The following is a 19478-nucleotide window of genomic DNA, read 5'->3' on the forward strand; positions in this document are numbered from 1 at the left end:
TGATTTGCATATGGCTGGGTCCAAACTGGGGTGGTGTGGTGAGCAAAAGAATGATGGATTAAACCCGGATCTTTGTGACTGGGGTTGAATGTTTGCATTGCCCAGCATTCCGTCCATTGATTGTTTCTTTTGCATTTGTCGCCCTATGTGGGAAGGGTATGCCCAGACATGGGTCCCGTGCTCACTACACCACTGGATTCAAGCTAGCCTGGCTGAGGAAGGGTGATGCCCTGAAACCGGTCCCAGGATGCTTGTTTCCGGTCCAGGGAGGACCTGGCTTGGCAGTTCGGGCTGGACTGTTCCCACAAGGAGCAGGGTCAAGACTGATTTGCATATGGCTGGGTCCAAACTGGGGTGGTGTAGTGAGCAAAAGAATGATGGATTAAACCCAGATCTTTGTGACTGGGGGTGAATGTTTGCATTGCCTAGCATTCCGTCCATTGATTGTTTCTTTTGCATTTGTCACCCTATGTGGTAAGGGTATGCCCAGATGTGGGTCCCGTGCTCACCACACCACTGGATTCAAGCTAGCCTGGCTGAGGAAGGGTGATGCCCTGAAACCGGTCCCAGGATGCTTGTTTCCGGTCCAGGGAGGACCTGGCTTGGCAGTTCGGGCTGGACTGTTCCCACAAGGAGCAGGGTCAAGACTGATTTGCATATGTCGGGGTCCAAACTGGGGTGGGGTGGTGAACAAAAGAATGATGGATTAAACCCAGATCTTTGTGACTGGGGGTGAATGTTTGCATTGCCCAGCATTCCATTCATTGATTGTTTCTTTTGCTCAGGGTATGCGGCACCCTGCATCGCGATTGTGAACGGGTACAGTGAGCTCCTCCCTTGTCGAAGTCAGGTTTGCTTTGTTATATGCTCTATATCTGTATATTGTCTAGTTCCTATTTCTCAAGGACCGCCATGGTATTGCTGGGGCTGATGCATGTGAACAGGTCTTACCCATAACAGGTGGGGGCTTGTGTTAGCGACAACTTTTCAACACCTCAAAGACGCTTCTCCGTTAATCCTATTGGCATTGCTCCGGGATGGGCGCGGACGGGGACCTCGGACCTATCGCCTCCCCATATTCCTTGGGGGTTTCATTACCCCTAGCAGGGATCTGAAAATGTTTTTGGATATTGTATTTAAGGTTAGAATTTTGTTTCTCTCTTTCTTTGGGGCTTGAAGGGAGGGGTTGGGTGGGTCACGGTGACGGCTTTTTAACACCTTGTATGGATAGGTTTACAGATCAAACAGTAATTTTTCACTTCGTTAGAGGGGGGTGTGCTAGCCCTTGGGGACAATTGATGGCATGTCAAGGCTGGTGGGGTTTCCATTGAGATGTTGTTTTACCTCCTCACGCTATGACAATTACCATTGGTACCTGGAACGTTAAAGGCCTTAACTCCCCTCAGAAATGCCAAAAGGTATGGAAATACATCACTGATCATCACCTAGATGTAGTGGTCCTACAGGAAACGCATCTAGCTAGGTCTGAGGACACACAGTTCCGACACAAACACTACCCACTGATTTATAGATCCTCAGTACCAACGAAACACAGAGGGGTGGTACTCTTATTTCGTTCCTCCACAAAATTCCAACCCCTGGATGTACAACACGACAAAGATGGCCGCTGGGTTATGGTAAAGGCTCGCTTATTGGGGAAACTTTGCACCTTTGTAGCGGTATATGCCCCCAACACTGGCCAGACGATCTTCCTGCGCAATCTTTTGGGGAAACTATTGGACTTTATGGAGGGGCCACTGGTACTCATAGGCGATTTCAACTTAACTTGACAGAAAGACTTAGATAGCACTCATCCGCAACGCTCAGACATGGGTTCCTTCTTACCGGACATACGACAACAACTTCATGACATGGGACTCTTAAATACATGGCGCACTTTATATTCCAACTCTTGAGACTACACATTCTACTCACATGTTCATCGTACATATTCACGTCTCGATTACATCCTTATCAGCCAGTCGCTCATGGGTGCCCTGCAGGAAGCCAAAATATTCCCTCTCTCAATATCTGATCACAGTCTCCTGGCAGACTCTATGTCCTGGAGGGTAAACTCCTCTGCTTCTCCCAGGTGGTACTTCCCGACTGCGCTTACGCGAGATAAGGACTCCTGCATTAAACTAAGGGAAACTATACCTGAATTCTTTGACAAGAACAAGTCGGAAGACACGTTTGAATTCATCACCTGGGATGCCTTTAAGGCGGTCTTTCGGGGGAAATGTATTTCCCTTAACTCCGCACTAAATTCGCAACGCACCAAAGAAAGAGACCTGTTGGAGACAGAACTGACCTCCACCGAACAAGCTCATAAATTGAACTCCACAAGGCAAACCCTCCGCAATCTGACAGCGCTTAGGGTAAACTCCGAGCCATGTACAACAACAGGGCGGAATTCACACTTCTTAAACTACGTCAATTATCCTACTCTCAGGGCAATAAGTTTGGGAAACACCTTGCTAGACAGCTCAAGGATAAACGAGAAAGGGAGTACATAGGCAGTATCCGGGGATCACATGGGGACTTCACCCACAGCGACGAGGAAAAAGAGAGATCTTCAGTTCCTTTTACAAAAACCTCTACACTGGGGACCACTTAGATCCCGATGCCCAACGGATTACCTCCACACCCTTCATCTCCCGTAGGTCTCCCCAGAATGGAATGAGCTACTTTCCGCCCCATCACCTCCGAAGACCTTACCTCTGCTATTAAGGTGCTCAAAATTCATAAAGCCCCAGGTCCGGATGGATATACCGCCCTATTTTACAAAACTTTTGCCCCCGATATTAGCCCACATCTTACACGGCTCTTTAATAAGACGGGGGAGGAAGGCTCAACCACCGGTTCCCTGTCGGAAGCAGTGATCACTGTTATACCCAAACCAGGGAAGGACCCCCATGCTTGCGCCTCCTACAGGCCTATCGCTTTGCTCAATCTCGATGCGAAACTATACTCCTCCATCCTAGCTAAACGGCTGAATGATCTCATGCCCGATCTCATACACCCAAATCAATCAGGATTTATTAAGGGTCGCCAAACACACGATAACACCCGCCGAATTGTACACTTAATTGAGAAGGCCAACAGACGTCGGATTCCCGGGGTCTTGGTGGGGTTGGACACGGAAAAAGCTTTCGACAGGGTGGACTGGACGTTCCTTTTCCATACCCTTCCATACCCTCATGGCCTTTGGCTTTGCACCCAAATTCCTCACTATGATTCGGGCTAATTATCGTCAACCCCACTCTAAAGTGATGGTCATTGGTGCGCATTTGTCCTCCTTCTGCCACTACAGAGGTACCCAGTGGCGGCTGGTGGAATTTTAAACTGGTGTGGCGTATTTCATAAGGAATGAACGTACGGGAGCGAGCGAGCGTAGCGAGCGAGCCTGACGGGAATAAGGGGGGTTCGGGGGGCTTCTCCCCCCGTGAAGAAATTTTTTAAAAATTGGCATTTTTTGGTGCAATTTTCAGCACTATTTCTGTGATAAATGGACTGAAAAATCAGTTCTTCTAGGCATTCATAAAAGAAAACTCATACATCATTTCAGAGAATTTCTGTGTTGCCAAGCAAGTCTGACTTCTGAAGAGGGCTAGGGGTACTAAGCAAAACCGCTTTGTCTCTATCCATTCCAATAGAGTACACCTAACATAGGTGCATAAACATCCACAAAGAAACACACTTGTAATTTTGTTCCTACCGGAAATGAAGGCTGGCCACTTCCTTTTCTGCATCAGCTATTCAATGTTGATTGCCCAGTAATCTTCATGACATTAAATAGCTACAAGTATAAGAAATATATCCATTCGAAACAAACATTTAATTTTTAGGAAGTCAGCAAAAGCTTTGCATTTTTGTGCGAGGCAATTTTGCAAAATGAAGTAAATATTGTACTTAAAATAGTTCATATAGCGCTATGAAAATAAATAAATGTATATTTTAAGAAATATCCCTTCAAAACCAATATGATATTTGTAAACACAAACACAATTATTTTAAATAATACTATATAAATGCTTTGCATGCCACACTCAGGTCCTTGTGCCCTTCAGCCAGCACAGCAGAAACAATTGAATTAAAAGAAATTATGAAAATAAATAAATGTACATTTTAAGAACTTTCAAAACCAATATGATATTTTTAAACAATAAAAAAAAAATAATAATATTTAAATACTTTGCATGTCAATTACAGGTAGAAGGGTTCTTGTCCCTGTTAGTACAGTAGAAAACGGTTAAATAAAAATAAATTAGGAAAATAACTAAATGTTGTACATATAAAGACATATACCCTCAAAACCAACATATTTTTAAACACTAACAACAAAAATATTTTAAAAATTAATAAAATATGAAAACAAATATCTATAAATTCACAGATACATAAACACACATATATAAATACATATCAACTGTACAGGAGTTGTATGAATATTAAATGGAATGAGTACATGTCCAACAGTACTTCCTAATGTTATCAAACAAAACAAACCGAGCTATAAACACCTGAAACTATGATTACACATCAGATTAATATTTTCTATTTATATAGAAAGTTTGCTCGTCGATCTTTAATATGAACAAACTTTTCAATTGTTCTTTTGTTGAATTCTGGTATTTCCTTTATTAGCTCTTTTTCCATTGACAGCATAGCCAATGCATTAAGTCTAGCTTGAGTCATAGTGTTTCGCAAAAACGTTTTTACCCTCTTTAGTGTGGAAAAACATCTCTCAGACTCTGCTGTTGTCATGGGTGTAGTAATGACAACTCTTAAAAGCTTTATGGTCTCAGAAAAAGATTTCTCTAAGTTGTTTTCACACAAAAAGCTAAATAAAGCCATGGCACCACCAGTAGTTTGACGGAAGTCAAGTCTTCCATACAGAACCGAAAGTTCTGTACGCAATCTAGCCTTGTCTAACATAGGATAGGCTTCTATAGTTTCTGCGAGTGCCTCAGCTGGGAAAGATTTGTCATGTCTTTCAAAAAGGTCACTTCGCAATAGTGTTGCACTTACAAGATGCTTTGTGAATGCAAAGCGCTCTCTGGCATGGACCACAATAATTGTCACAGACTTCTTTTGCTTCTTGGGTCAAAGTATTTATTTGCAGTCTTCGGATTACAAATGTACATTCTTGTGGCAGTGTAGAATCCAAACTGTCAATGGATTCCCGTACTTTGGTGATGCTTGTCACAAAGTCTGTAGTAGCTTTCTGGACATATACAGTGTCAATGTCTCGCTTTTGCAATTGATTATATAAAATGTCTACCTGGGGCATTATACAGTGAAAAAGAGACAGAAAGAATATAAACTCTCTATCATCTAATGTTCTACTAAATCCCTTAGCTTCACATATAGTATTTGACTCAAAATCACCACTGTTTGCAATGGTTGACATGCATTCAAGAAGATCGTCTCTGTATTCATAAATTATCACTATTGCTCGAATATTGAAGTTCCAGCGAGTTGCAGACCCTCTTGGAAGTCTTCTTGAAACTATTTGTTCAAGAATATCAGTCCTTTTCGGGGAACGTGCAAAAAATGCTGTTATACCACCAATCTCTGAAAAGAAAATTTTAACTCTAGATATTTTGGAGGAAGCCTGTTCCATAATTAGGTTAAGTTGGTGGGCATAGCAATGAATATAATGTGCATTTGGGTAAACATCCCTGATTTTCTTTTGCACCCCACCTGTTGCACCACGCATGACGCTGGCCCCATCATAGCTTTGAGCAATTAGTTTTCCTTTAGCACATTGCTCAGGGAAAACAATGTTTAATTCATTAAGAATGGCTGAGGCAATTGTTTCTGCAGATGAGTCTTTTAGATGTGTGAAACAATAAAATCTTTCAGCTACCTTGCAATTTCCATCAATGTAGCGGAAGACTAGAACTGACTGTGTTTTAGTAGAGACATCAGTTGTATCGTCAGCTTGGATAGCTACATAATCCGTGCTTCTCAACTGCTGTGTAATATATTCTCTTATCACTTCCAGCATACAGTCCAGCAATTCATTCTGAATAGTTTTAGACGTGCCTTTAAACACTGTGGCTGTTCTTAAATGTGTTTCCATAGCACTGTCAATGCTGGAGACAAAATCAACAAGGCCCCAGAACACGCCAGGATTTAGAGACTCTTCAGTTTCATCATGGCCCCGTAATGCCAATTCAAAGGCACCACAAAAATGAATACAGTCAATCAATTTTGATAAAATGTATCGGTTTTTATCCACTTCTGCATAATGTTTTCTTACTCCCACACGCTATGCTTCGTTCAATTGCTGTACAATGTCCGATTTTCTGAAAAGAGATAATTTCAACATATTTGTCAAATGGGATTTACAGGAATCATGTTTTTTTATTTTTTCAGCCAGATGCTTTAGGTCAGTAACTCCTGTTTTTGTCCAGGCAACTTCACCTCCAAAAATGAAGCAAGGGAAACAGAATAAAGCATTTTTAGAAGCGCTACCAGTAAGCAACTCTATCCTATCATACCATGTTCTGGTAAACCGACGTGTATAACCCTGTCCCCTATCTTTTGCAGACTGCTCAATTTTAATTTCAGGTTTATCAGCTCCTAATGTTTTCGCTTGCAGTTTATCAGCATGTGTCAAGCCCAAAAAGGGGTGTACGAGTAAACTGTCAACTGTGTTCATTGTATCTAGCAATAGATCAGACTGGAAATAGAAAACCTAACCTGTTTTTAAATATTCCCTAGGTTGAAGACACAAAAACTATATCACGCAAAATAATGAATACACTAATATGAATTGTCATGCACACAATAGTAACAGCAATTAGTCATCCATCCTCATTCTGACAGGAATGCAACTGCAGCAGCACGTACAGCTGTCCCCCAAGCGGTATAGCCTTGTAACTAGTTCAGAATTCCTCCTGGGATCCTGTTAATAATTAAAATATGATGTAAGCTTTGAGGCTAGGTGCCATTGCATGCACAACACCAGTGGCGATTGAAAAGCTTAAGCATGTCAATTCAGTGATCTGCCTAGAATTTAAAGGGTATATTCCAATTATGGGGTCCTTGAATTACTATTAGAAGGATAAAATCAGTATATGTTAGGAGTAAACCTAAAACAAAGTACTTATACACTTGGACTTGACTTTAGATGGCAAATAATACAAAACATGTTGAAATTTTCTGTAAAAAGCATACGACTTGCATTGAGCAATACCCTTTAAAAGAGTTCTAGGCAGATCTCTGATATATCCAGCAGCCGTCTGTACCAAGCACAGCAAAATAAATGTATATTTTTCCAATTAAGAGTTTACCATTGCAGTTAGACTATTTCCAAATTCAAAAAATATATGGATGGAGGAATTCTACACACAAGACAGACTATAATTACATCCTTTAGACAGTGCTAGTCATATCAGTGATCCTATTACTAAATGGACAGGAGTCACACTGTCACAACACATTAGATAGATTTTATATACCCTTCTCACTGTACATACTCTGGGGCAGATTTACAAGCCCTGTGCGCCACTTTTGCGCCGCCGTTGCGTCACTTTTGTGACGCAGCGGTGGTGCAAAGCTAGCGCCATGCTGTGACAGATTTACAATGTGACGCATCTAGGGAGATGCGTCATGTTGTAAAGCCCTGCGCCACATTAAACCTGAGTCAGGTTTAATGTATGCAGGGTGGGCGTTATGTCGAAAAAGCCTCGGAAAAGTTATGCAGTGAAATCTACGAGATTTCACGCAGTCACTTTTCCGACGCTGGTGCGTCAAATCCTTACGCCTGCTTCAAGCAGGCGTAAGACGTGACGCACCATGTTAGGGATAAGGCAGGTTGGAACAGTGCTGGAGTTGCGTCACGCTTGCGACACAACTTCAGCACTGCGACAACCTTACGCCAGCAGATGTGTCACGCATCTGCTTGTCTTTGCGCCATGATGCACCACATTGGAAATGCGGCGCATCTGCAATGGCGCATGGGCAAACTTGCGTGACGCATCTTCCCTGGCCAGGGAACGTAAATCTGCCCCATGGTACGGAAAAAGTAGACTAAAAAACATTGGTGTGAAAAACATTGTTGACTGAAAAAATAGAATGAAAATAAGTAGTGGCTTTCATGCATTATACAAGAAACATAAGTGTACTCGTAGCAGGGCTAAGGGCCATCCTCCCAAAGTAGACAGGAGCATTTAAAATAAGGGGCAGGAGACTAGCAATGAATTGTAATGATTGAGGTCAAGTTAGCGTTAATGGATAATTTCGGGATTTTAGGGTAGCACTAAGGAGTAGTACAGGGCTATTATGAATCAGGGTAGCATTAAAGAGTAGTCCATTTATTATGCATCAAGAAACGACAGAATGTATGGGCAGTTTGGGGTTTAATATCTTTAGGGACGGTAAGCATTAAGGGATAGTAAGGGATTATTAGGCTAGTTAGATAAATGAAAGAGAGCATACAATAATAAAAGATTTAAAAATCAACATTTTTGGACTTCTCATAGTTAATCATGAAAAAACACAAAATTATCCCCTTAAAATTTTTACTCGCCACAACCTCATACTCTCTGCACTGTTCTGCTAGGATAAACCAACAGGCCTCCACACCTAAAGACCACACACTTGGCACCCATACACAGCTGAATGTGGACCTTTGCGGGAAATAGAAAAGCATGTCCTACCTTCTGGCCTGAGGTCTAGGACCAGGAAGCTGAGTTTCGATAAAGGTTCTGTCGCCGCAGGGCCGGAGTCACCACGTGTCTTCTTTCGATATCTCGCAGTACCGATCTTGAATGTGATTATATTATGATCAGTCTTAACTCCAATTTCTCATGTGCTAAAAGAATTAAAACAAGAATTATTACCAACAATTACTGCACTGTATTAATGTAATGTTTCTAGCAAATGTGCTACCTGTACAATACTGTTTTACACAAAACAAATAAACACAAACATTTAAGATAATAAATTCAGGTGGTTTTAATGGAATGTGCATGAATGCAAGTGAGATCCTGGGTCTCTGCAAGCATTGTGATTTGTGTAATTTTGTGTAGAGTTGCTGGTTTCTGCAAAGAAGTGCATACACGTTTAAACGAATATATGTGAACCAATGTGTGTGTATGTTTTAGTATGTGTGCATTGCAGTGAGTGCCTGTGGCGCTGTGCATGAACTCTGGAATCCTGTTGGTTTAGTGAGCAGAGTTATGGGAACACCTCATGTGACTCTACTGTGGCTGAACCCTAGCCCTGCCTGCCTCTGTGCCTCTTACCAACATTGGCTCCATGTGTGAGGCCTGCCAACACAGCAGTATGGGGCCATAGACCTGACTGTGCTCCTTCGGCCATGCTGGCACCCAACTCAACTTCCCGCCCCGTGGACTCCGTGTGCGAGACCGCAGACAGCCAGAGCAGCGACTCCAAGCCCCAGGTACTCTCTCGAGGGCCCACGGCCTGACTTCAACCCCCATTGCATTGAAGACCTTTCCGAGGCAGAGGTGACCAGTGGACTCATTTGAGGATACTATGTTACTATGACTCCCTCAAAGGGAGCATCTGCATCTTTGCTTTGTGATGCCCCTGGAGAATGAGCAATTAACTTTACTACTGGCATAACTCTTAATACACTGATTAGACTGTTGTCCTTTAGGCTTAGCTTTAATTAGATAAAGATGGCCTCTTTTTCTGCAACTGGTGTGAAGTTTTTTTGTGGTGTCTTTTACTGTGTTACTTTACTATGTGTTGCACTAATACTTTACACATTGCCTCTTTGATAAGCCTGCCTGCTCTGCACCAAGCTACCAGACGATGACCAGAGGTAGTCTTACATGTGTATCTGAATTAACCTGACTATAATGGTGGGTTATTGCTGGATTAGGTGTATACCCTAGCCAACCAAAATCCCCATTTGTAAGAGGTACACATTCAGCAGCGTCTGCAGGTTGTCTGCTTTCATTCCAAGCAGCAACGTGCAAAGGGGGTGGGGGGGGGCTTATCAGATTCAGGCCAAATTTAAAGGGCCATTGGCATCCTTTTGTTCCAGGGAGCTATCTAGAGCTTCACACCTAGATGCGAATGCTTCGACCGAGGCGAAGCAGCTGCCCTCATCCTCCTGGACCTCACAGCCTCCTTCAACACCATTTCCCACCAAACCCTCTGAGCAAGACTCGACGTCGCTGGCATCCGCGACAAAGCCCTGGATGGATCAACTCCTTCTTCACCGGCCGAACATAGAGAGTCAGACTTCCACCATTCAACTCAACACCCACTGAGATCAGCTGCAAAGGGCCTCAGGGATCCTCCCTGAGCCTCACCCTCTTCAGCATCTACAGGGCTCCACTTGCAGCCATCGTCAGAAACCGCAGTCTCAACATTGTCTCCTATATCGACAATACTTAGCTGATTCTCTCGCTCACAGAAGAACCCACAGCCACCAAGAGCAACTTCCACAAGGAGATAAAGCAGTCTCCACCTGGATGAAGGACAGCTGCCTCAAGCTTAGCTCAAACAAGACTTAAGGGGCTCATTATGATGGTTTTGACCACCCGCCAGACGTGCGGCAGTCCCACCAGTGCAATTAGGATGTGTCAACCATACTGCGGGCGCATCCTAGCCTTTTAACATTGCGGACGGTGTTGCTGGCTGCAGCACCGTCTGCAATGTCAAAAGAGCATGCCCAGCATTTCCCTGCACCACGTGGCAGGCACCGCGCAGTGCCTGCCATTTGGTGCATGGAACTCATGGTACCCCCCAGTGCACCCCCCTACACACACAGAGGGGGCCCACAATGACCACTACCCACTGACCACGCGCAAAACCCTGGCATCTTCCTGGACTCCTCGCTCTCAATAAACCCCCAAATCAACGCCGTTTCATCCTCCTATTTCCACACGCTCCATCTACTTCATAAGATCTTGCAGTGCATCCCCACCATGACGTAGAGATCCGGGACAAGGCCCTCGACTGGATCCACTCTTTCCTCTCCGGCAGAACACAGCGGGTCAGACTCCCACCTTTCCTCTCGGACCCTACATCAACCACCTGCGGAGTCCCCCAGGGGTCCTCCCTCAGCCCAAGGCTCTTCAACGTTTACATAGCTCTGCTCGCCCCATCGTCAGAACCCATTGACTTAACATTGTTTCATACACAGACGACACCCAACTCATTCTCTCCCTATCCAGCGAACCCAATGCAGCCAAACACAACTTTCAAGAAGGCATGAAAGCTGTTGCAAAATGGATGAAAAGCAGCTGCCTACAACTCAACACTGACAAATCAGAAGTACTCATCATGGGCCCACACCCCGACACCTGGAACGACACCTGGTGGCTCCCGCCCTCGGATGCCCACCCACCCATGGACCACGCACGCAACCTTGGGATCATCCTGGACTCCGAGCTCAAAATGGACCGCCAGGTCAACTCCGTCGCATCCTCCTTTCACACCCTCTGCCTCCTATCTAAGACCTTCAAATGGATCCCCCTCAAGCACAGAAAGACCGTCACTCACGCCCTCATCACCAGCAGACTCTACTACGGCAACGCACTCTACGCCGGAATAAACAAAAACCTTTCCCGCAAGCTATCAAACATCCAGAATGCCACCGCAAGATTGGTCCTCAACCTGCCAAGACACTGCCATATCTCCCAGCACCTGCTGACACTCCACTGTCTCCCCATCGAGGCTAGAATCACCTTCAAGATTCTCACCTACGCACATAAAGCCCGCCACAACACCGGACCAGCATACCTGAACAGCCGACTCAAATTCCACTCACCCAAAAGTGCCCTACGATCAGCCCAGCTCTCCTACGCCATTGTCCCCCGTGCCAGAAAAACCAGATCGGGAAGCCGCTCCTTCTCCTTCCTCGCGGCCAGAGCCTGGAATGCCTTACCGCTCCACCTTAGACACCATCACTCCCATCTTCACGCGAAACCTAAAAATCTTGGCTTTTCGACAGACCCCCTCCTTGATGGACTGGAACCTGCACATCCCCTCCTCCTTGAGACCCTTACTGGTGAGTAGTCGCGTTTAACAAACACATGATGGATTGATACCTCAACCACCATTTCTCCTTCTACACATACACCAGACATCTCCACTCCATCCAACTGGCCTAGGCCACCATACCACGTATCAGCAAGACCACTGCTGGAGAAAGATCCTTCTCCTAACTCCTGGAACTCCCTGCCTGTCCACCTCCGGCAATCACCATTACGTCCGCAATTCAGGAAGGACCAATTCAGGAAGGACCTCAAGACCTGGCTCTTCGACTGAACCGCAGATCCCCTCACCCGCTCCCCTCACCCCCAAACTGCTTGAAACACTTATGGGAAGGAGTTGCGCTTTATGAAAATGAGTGTGTAAATGAATGTACAGGTTGTGTTACATAAGTGAGTGAGGGACACAAGGTGTAAGAGTTGCATGTTGTTTATAGCTCACTGTGCTATATTAGAAGGATTACAATTTATGAACTGTCGATAACAACTATCTCTGTGTTAAAAGCAGTGACCCACTTATCTGGCAACATAAAGTAAAAATATTGTCACCTGCATATTACATGATCCGCTTTGCATCAGACATAGGGGCAGATTTATGTTCCCTGGCGCATCCCTGCAAATCAGCATGGATGCGCCAGGGAAGGTGCGTCACGCAAGTTTGCCCTTGCGCCACCGCAGATGCGCCGCATTTACAATGCGGTGCATCGTGGCGCAAGGGCAAGCAGATACGTGACGCATCTGCCGGCGTAAGGTTGGCGCAGTGCTGAAGTTGCGTCGTAAGCGCGACGCAACTCCAGCACTGTTCCAACCTACCCTATCCCTAACATGGTGCGTCAAGCCATACGCCTGCTTCAAGCAGGCGCAGGGTTTTGACGCATCAGCGTTGGGAAAGTGACTCCGTGAAATCTTATAGATTTCACTGAGTCACTTTTCAGGGGCGTTCCTGCGACGGAACTCCCCCCCACCCCCCGAGTCGAAACACCCACGTGAAACCTGACGCAGGTTTCACGTGGCGCAGGGCTTTACACCGTGACGCATCTCCATAGATGCGTCACAATGTAAATGGGGCGCAACATGGCGCAGGGTTTACGCCGCCGCTGCGTCACAAAAGTGACACAACGGCGGCGTAAAAGGGGCGCAAGTCCCTCATAAATCTGCCCCATAGAGTGCATTTAAAAAAACTTGCAAGGGTTAATATCAAATTTAACCCTTGCTATTTTTTTTTTAATGCACTCATGAGGCATTATACTAGACCTGGTCAACCAACTGGGCAATATGCTAAAATAATTATATAAAGCAGCATATTTAAACAATGCAAACATTGCAGAAAAAATTAAAAGTACAAATTATTATTTCACACTTACCTTATCAGGCAGCTGCTTCTGTCTTAGTCATCTAGCTGATGGCCTCGATGCTGGTTGCTGTGTGCTTTGTGCGTCTCTGGACCTGCTCCTGCCACCTTCAAATCAGAGCTGCTGCTGGTTCAGAGGAACTGAAAGTGAAAGCAGCATGTATCATGTGACTCCACCTCACAGGGTCATGAGTAAAGTCTCATGACTCTGTGACACAAGGAAATGTGTGTGAGTTTATTATTTTTTTAATCACTGTATGTAAAGTTATTACAATAATGCTGGAAATCATTATTGTAATAACGAAAAATAAAAAAAACCCTACCTTTCCCAACTCGTCATAGAGATGGGTGGGATCAGTTATGCTTGACCCCACCCCATCCAGTGACGACTGGTGAAAGGGAGGGGTGAGTGTAAAGTGTAAATCCTTGAGGCAGGGCAACGTGGTGACTAATGCAGCCTCGGGCTTATACAGTACCCGCCCGAGGCTGCTCTGGAATTGACACCTTACTGGCGTCATAAGTGGGCGGGCCGCGGGCCCTAACTGGGCTGTCAACATAACTACCGGGCTGACATTATGTCCGCCCGGTAGATTGAAAGTTTCCTTTTGTGAAACATGCGCAGAGCGCATGTGTCGCAAAGTTGCCCCACACACTGCATGAATTCAGTGCCTACCCTGCTGCCTGGCCTGCGTGATGCAATGACGCTGGAGTCTGACTCCGAGCGTCGCAGGCACTGGCAGGCAGCAGCAGCAGGACTTCAACGCGGCTGAATCACACTGACTGCTGCTGGTACTGGCAGGTAGGCTGGGCGCGTGCGCACCGTTCCGCTTTTGATTTAAAATGATAAGTAACATTGCTGTTACTTATCATTTTAAATCTAAATGCAGCGCGGCTGCCGAGCGAGGCGACGGGCGGGAGGCGATCACGAAAGGGAGGGCGCCGCCCGCCCGCCCGTTACAGAAAACCGCCGCTGGAGGTACCAGACAGGGGTGTCCCCTCTCTCCCCTACTTTTCGCCCTTAGTATCGAGCCCCTAGCAACAGCAATTAGAGCAAATCCTGCAATTCAGGGGCTTCCTTTCACGGGGGAACAACACAAAATCTCCCTCTTTGCTGGTAATGACCTGTTATCGCTCACGGACCCAGCCACGTCCCTCCCACCCCTACAATCAGAGCTAGTTCGGTTTAAAGCAGTAGCGGGCTTTAAAATAAATCTAGGCAAGTCATACATCCTCATCCTCAACCTCACACTCCCTCCAGCGGAACTCCGCAGGCTCCAACCTCTCATGCCCCTCCAATGGTCCACTTCCTCTATACAATACTTGGGTGCCCAGATCACACCAAGAGTGGAAGGACTCTATGCCGCTAACTTCCCCCCCCATACTTACGCGTACCCAAGCAGAGCTCAATAAATGGAAGCCCCTCTTTCGGACCTGGTTGGGTCGAATCCACGCCATAAAGATGACACTTCTCCCCAAGCTCTCTACTTATTTCAAGCTCTGCTCATAGAATTGGAGAGGGACTTCTTTCGGCGCGTTAAGGCCATGATCTTGAACTTCATCTGGCAGGGGAGGTGGGCTCGCTTCTCTTTTTCGATACTTCGTCGCTCCAGTGCGGAGGGTGGTGTCGAACTCCCGAATATTCATTTATATTATAAAGCCACCCAATTACGCGTTCTGATCGAATGGTCGAAGCACGAGTCTGACAAACACCGGCTACGTATGGACCGTAGTGTGACCGGACGGACTATAGGGGACCTGATCTGGCATCCTAAACAAGACAGACCCAAGAACACCTACATCAGCACTCCTACACGCACAACCCTTAAAGTATGGGATTCAGTGGCAAGTGATGAGAGATGGACCTCTTTTCCCTCTCCTTTCACGCCGCTTCATTTTAATCCTGCATTCCCCCCAGGTTTATAGGCGGGTCCATTTGATGCTTGGAGGGAGGGAGGATGTTTAGCCCTAACACACCTTTTCCATAATTTTGACCCCCTTACTTTTGACAACTGCAAAAGGGACTATGCCCTGGAGAACACAGAAAGATATCGCTATAACCAATTACTGCACTGGGCTCTTACACCACAAGTCCGGGAGGCGGCTACTCGTCCCCTCACAAAATTTTAATCTTTTCTCACTAAGGCTACCTCTATGAAAGGCGCGATTTCCTTTATATATAAGTTTCTCCTTACTACTACGCTCTCCCCGCGACCACGCTACATGTCCATGTGGGAAGGAATCCTATAGCGAGACATCTCGGACGATGAATGGTCCCACTTATGGTCTGACATCATGAAATTCAACCACTCCATAGACCACAGGGAAGCACACCTTAAGACCATGATGGACTGGTACCTCCATCCCTCCAAGCTTAGACAGATCTTCCCCAATTCGTCTGATAGATGCTGGAGGGGTTGCGGGCTTTTGGGGGACTTCCAACATATCTGGTGGGATCACCCACATATACGGCCTTTCTGAGAAGAAATACTTGCACATATTAAAGATATATTGGGATACCCTGTTCCAACTACTATGGCAGAGGTTCTTCTGGGACTTCGTGACCCTTCTTTGGAACACCAGACCCAGGCTGATAAAACTATCATGTGGCTCTGTATAGGAGCGGCAAAGGTCACATTGGCGGCCGCCTGGAAAAGAAGAGAAGCTCTGGCAATCTGCCTCTGGCATTCTCGATTATGGAAACTGCTTAGTCTGGAACGAATGTCAGACATCTTTAGAGATGATTTTAAGAACTTCGAATTTAAATTGGGTCCCCTGGTCACCTTTCTTTCCCGTGGTCTTCCATCCGCTGTTTGCCCTTCCTCTGTCAGAGCTCTACACCTCTTTCAGATATGAAGTACTACCTATCGAAACAAATTGATGAACATATTTTTAAGTGCTGCCACCATGTCAGGGGAGGGGGAGGGAGATGGGGAAGGGTTGGTTAATTACTTTATGTTTTCTGCTCCACAGTTGGGAGCTGTTCCAACATGACCTGTAGTACTTTATTTATAACGCCTTCTGATTAGAAGGAATCAAGGGCGAGCCATCACGAAGGACGATGGGACATTTTTTTACTTTGTTTGTTGCATTTTGCAGGACACAGGGATTTGCCCTAAGCCCAGCAACGTTGGAAACTGTACCCCTTACTTATGTATTACGTTCAGATTGGGTCGAGGACAATCTCTGGTGATGAGTAGCTCTACACAGTTCCAGTCCTATAAATTTCTGTAACGTCATCCGTGTGGAAAATGTGATAGTAATATCAAATGATGTACTATGTCAAAATTTAAAAAAATATATGTTTTACAAAAAAAACAATGGCTGAAACCTACACATTTTTCAGTCGAGATAATTTGGTGGCGAGACCTAACAGATCTCAATTAAAGGGCAATTGTGAAAAGAATACCCAGAGACAGGCACCATATTCTTCTAAAACATGCTGGGATGAGAAGAGAAATAAAGAAAAGGTAGAGGGTAGATCTCCTCCACAGGAATCCTCTGAAAAGTGCTACAACTTGTGCAACTGTGAAAGTAAAAAACAGCCTGATAGGTATCAGAATAATGATACAAGTCCTTCTCGTTCCTTTCAGGAAGCATCTGAAAAACGTTAAGAGAGAGGAGGACTATCAGAGTAGTTTTAGAGGAATATGTGTAACCGAAGAAGGACTCACAACGCTCTTTTGACATCACTTTCAAAAAACCTCCACAACAAAAGCCTCAATTCAAGAAAAAGAAATGTCTGGTATTGCACTCACATATGCCATACATATTGAGGACTCTGGGCTCGATTCACAAAAGTAATCTGAGACAAAATCCTAAGTTTGCAACTTTTGGTATTCACAAAGGGCATTTAGGAATAATAAAGTTAGGATTTTATCTCAGTTAAACTTAAGTTTTGGTCTTAAGTTTAACTTAAGTAAAACTTAAGTTTAACTGAGACAAAATCCTAACTTTACTACTCCTAAATGCCCATTATGAATACTGAAAGTCGTAAAGTTAGGATTTTATCTCAGATTACTTTTGTGAATCTGGCCCAATGTCTTTGAACAAGGAGTGGGCTATGACTCTGGTAGACAGTGGGACAGAAATCGCGATAGTTCACCAGAATCTTCAAGAGCTTCTAGTGGCAAGAGCAACTAATAGGTTTGTTCAGGTCAAAACACTAGATCATAGAGTTAGTTCTCCAGGCAGGTTGTATAATTAGAAACTCCAAATTGACGGTGATGTAGCCCGTACCATTAAAGTGCTCTTTTGGTAGAACTTAACATTTGACTATGACATTCTCTTGGCTGAAAATGATTGGCCACCTGAATTTATACGAAAAGTCCCACCAGGGGAAAATATGAAAATTACCATCCTTCTCCATCCTTGTTCCTAAAGCAGTTAAAGAAGTGTATGCCAGGGAGGGAGCCCTTCCACAAGCCCCGGCATTATATTGCAACCATGTAGGCTGGGATGAATAGTCACCTTATCATATAATACCCATAATCTCGAGCCGAAAGTGCACACGCAGTACCCCATAACACATGAAGCAAAATGCCCACTTAGATAAATTCTTACACAATTTGAATATCAAGGCAGGATTAAGCCTTGTATCTCACCAATGAAAAATCCTTTGTTTCTGTTAGCAAAGCCAGACCATTCTTACCACTTAGTCTTAGACTACAGACAATTAAACAGTCACACTCGCACATTTCCAGTACAAAATTCATGCAGTGCAGCACTAATGAACAATATTGAGTGGAAAAAATACAACACATTAGACATTTTGAATGGCTTTTTCTGCTAAAACATAGCACCTGAACGCAGGTATTTGACAGTACTTGTTTCACAAAACCAATTCTGTTGATTGCCTCAACGGTATAAGAAAAACTCAGGTTTGTTCTCTGCCAGGGACTGTTACAAAATTTTGAACAAAAAGCATTGTCCTATGTCGATGACATACCTCATGGATGATGACTCAGAAACACACCTAGCCACAGAAGATCACATTGTGTGGCATTTGCTCAAATAGGCTATAAATTCAATTTCCAGAATTAAAAAATAGCTTTTTTCAGTTTCTTGTTGTTGGGATACGAGCTATCAAATGATGGCAAAAGCTAGGAAATGTACACTCTTACAACTACCCAACACAATCAACACTTCAAACTTGGTTATCCGCGTAATCGCAGGGACCACAGGCTATACGTATGTCATTTTCAACAAAGGTTACACTGTACCGATTGCATCCAAATCACATTTACATTATGTGGGAGTGATGGGCGGGGCTCAGAATTGAGGTGGCTTGATATGTTTCTCAATTTTTAGATGGGTTGCGTGTACATGGAAAATGTAATGTTCCGAGTCCTAGTTTTCTCTACTTGGTTATATATTCTCTTTTCTTCTTTCCTTCATGGTGGTCTTCTCCAGGCAGAGGTCCCCAGAAGGCTCGAAAACAGGAGAAAATGGCAGTAAGTATCATTTTTTTTTTCTTTAAGTAAGTTGGGGATGGGACAACATCCTTCACCACACCAGAAGTGAATGGGAAAGGGAATGGCTAGCACTCTCTTTTATTTAAAGAATAGGTGAGGGATGAAAGAATAATGATTAGGGTAAATCCTCTCACTCCCTTTTCTCACACGCTCTCTTCCCTTTTTCCAAAGTAAATGAGAGGATAAATCAACCCAAAGAAATTAGGAAAACCAAGGCCTATACTAGACCGACAAGGAATATACAACTAAAAAGAGTTACCTGCTTATACGAGGTTTCCTAATAACTGTAGCATCACTGATTTAGTGCAGAGCGGTTTCACTCATGATATTATACCTGGTTTGATTATCTACTGATCTTCAGTCATATCCAGGATTCATGGTAACAATCCATAAAAGCAAATCAATGCATCGTAAACAATTTTCAACCCCTCCGGCTGTGACCCCCACACAACCACACTTAGGGAAACCAATGCGTCATGAATAAACAGCTTTCAGTGTCCCTTCACCTTACTCTCCTCAGTGTTCTGTCCCTTTCATGTTTAAGGTTTCCAACCCTCTTTTCTCCTGTCTGTGTCACTCACTGCCGGTGCCGCAACTCTTCTGAGTTACGGCAGCGAGTAGGCCTCGCCTCGGGACGTCAACCACTCCTCGCTCCAGTCCTCTGGAGTC

At 44.7% G+C, this 19478-nt stretch overlaps 1 protein-coding gene across 1 annotated transcript; it reads right to left on the bottom strand.

Annotated features, from left to right (window-relative positions):
* Positions 1-3606: 3606 nt before the first annotated feature.
* On the bottom strand, positions 3607-13455 carry LOC146861897 (zinc finger protein 862-like). Its single transcript, XM_085643207.1, has 3 exons — positions 13352-13455; positions 8673-8827; positions 3607-6314 (listed from the first exon to the last, which is right to left on the bottom strand). The coding sequence occupies exon 3, from the start codon at positions 6086-6088 to the stop codon at positions 5006-5008; it is 1083 nt and encodes a 360-aa protein (XP_085499333.1). The 5' UTR covers positions 6089-6314; positions 8673-8827; positions 13352-13455; the 3' UTR covers positions 3607-5005.
* Positions 13456-19478: the final 6023 nt, after the last annotated feature.

Source organism: Triturus cristatus, chromosome 2_2 (genome assembly GCF_964204655.1).
Source record: "Triturus cristatus chromosome 2_2, aTriCri1.1, whole genome shotgun sequence".
Taxonomy (NCBI): domain Eukaryota; kingdom Metazoa; phylum Chordata; class Amphibia; order Caudata; family Salamandridae; genus Triturus; species Triturus cristatus.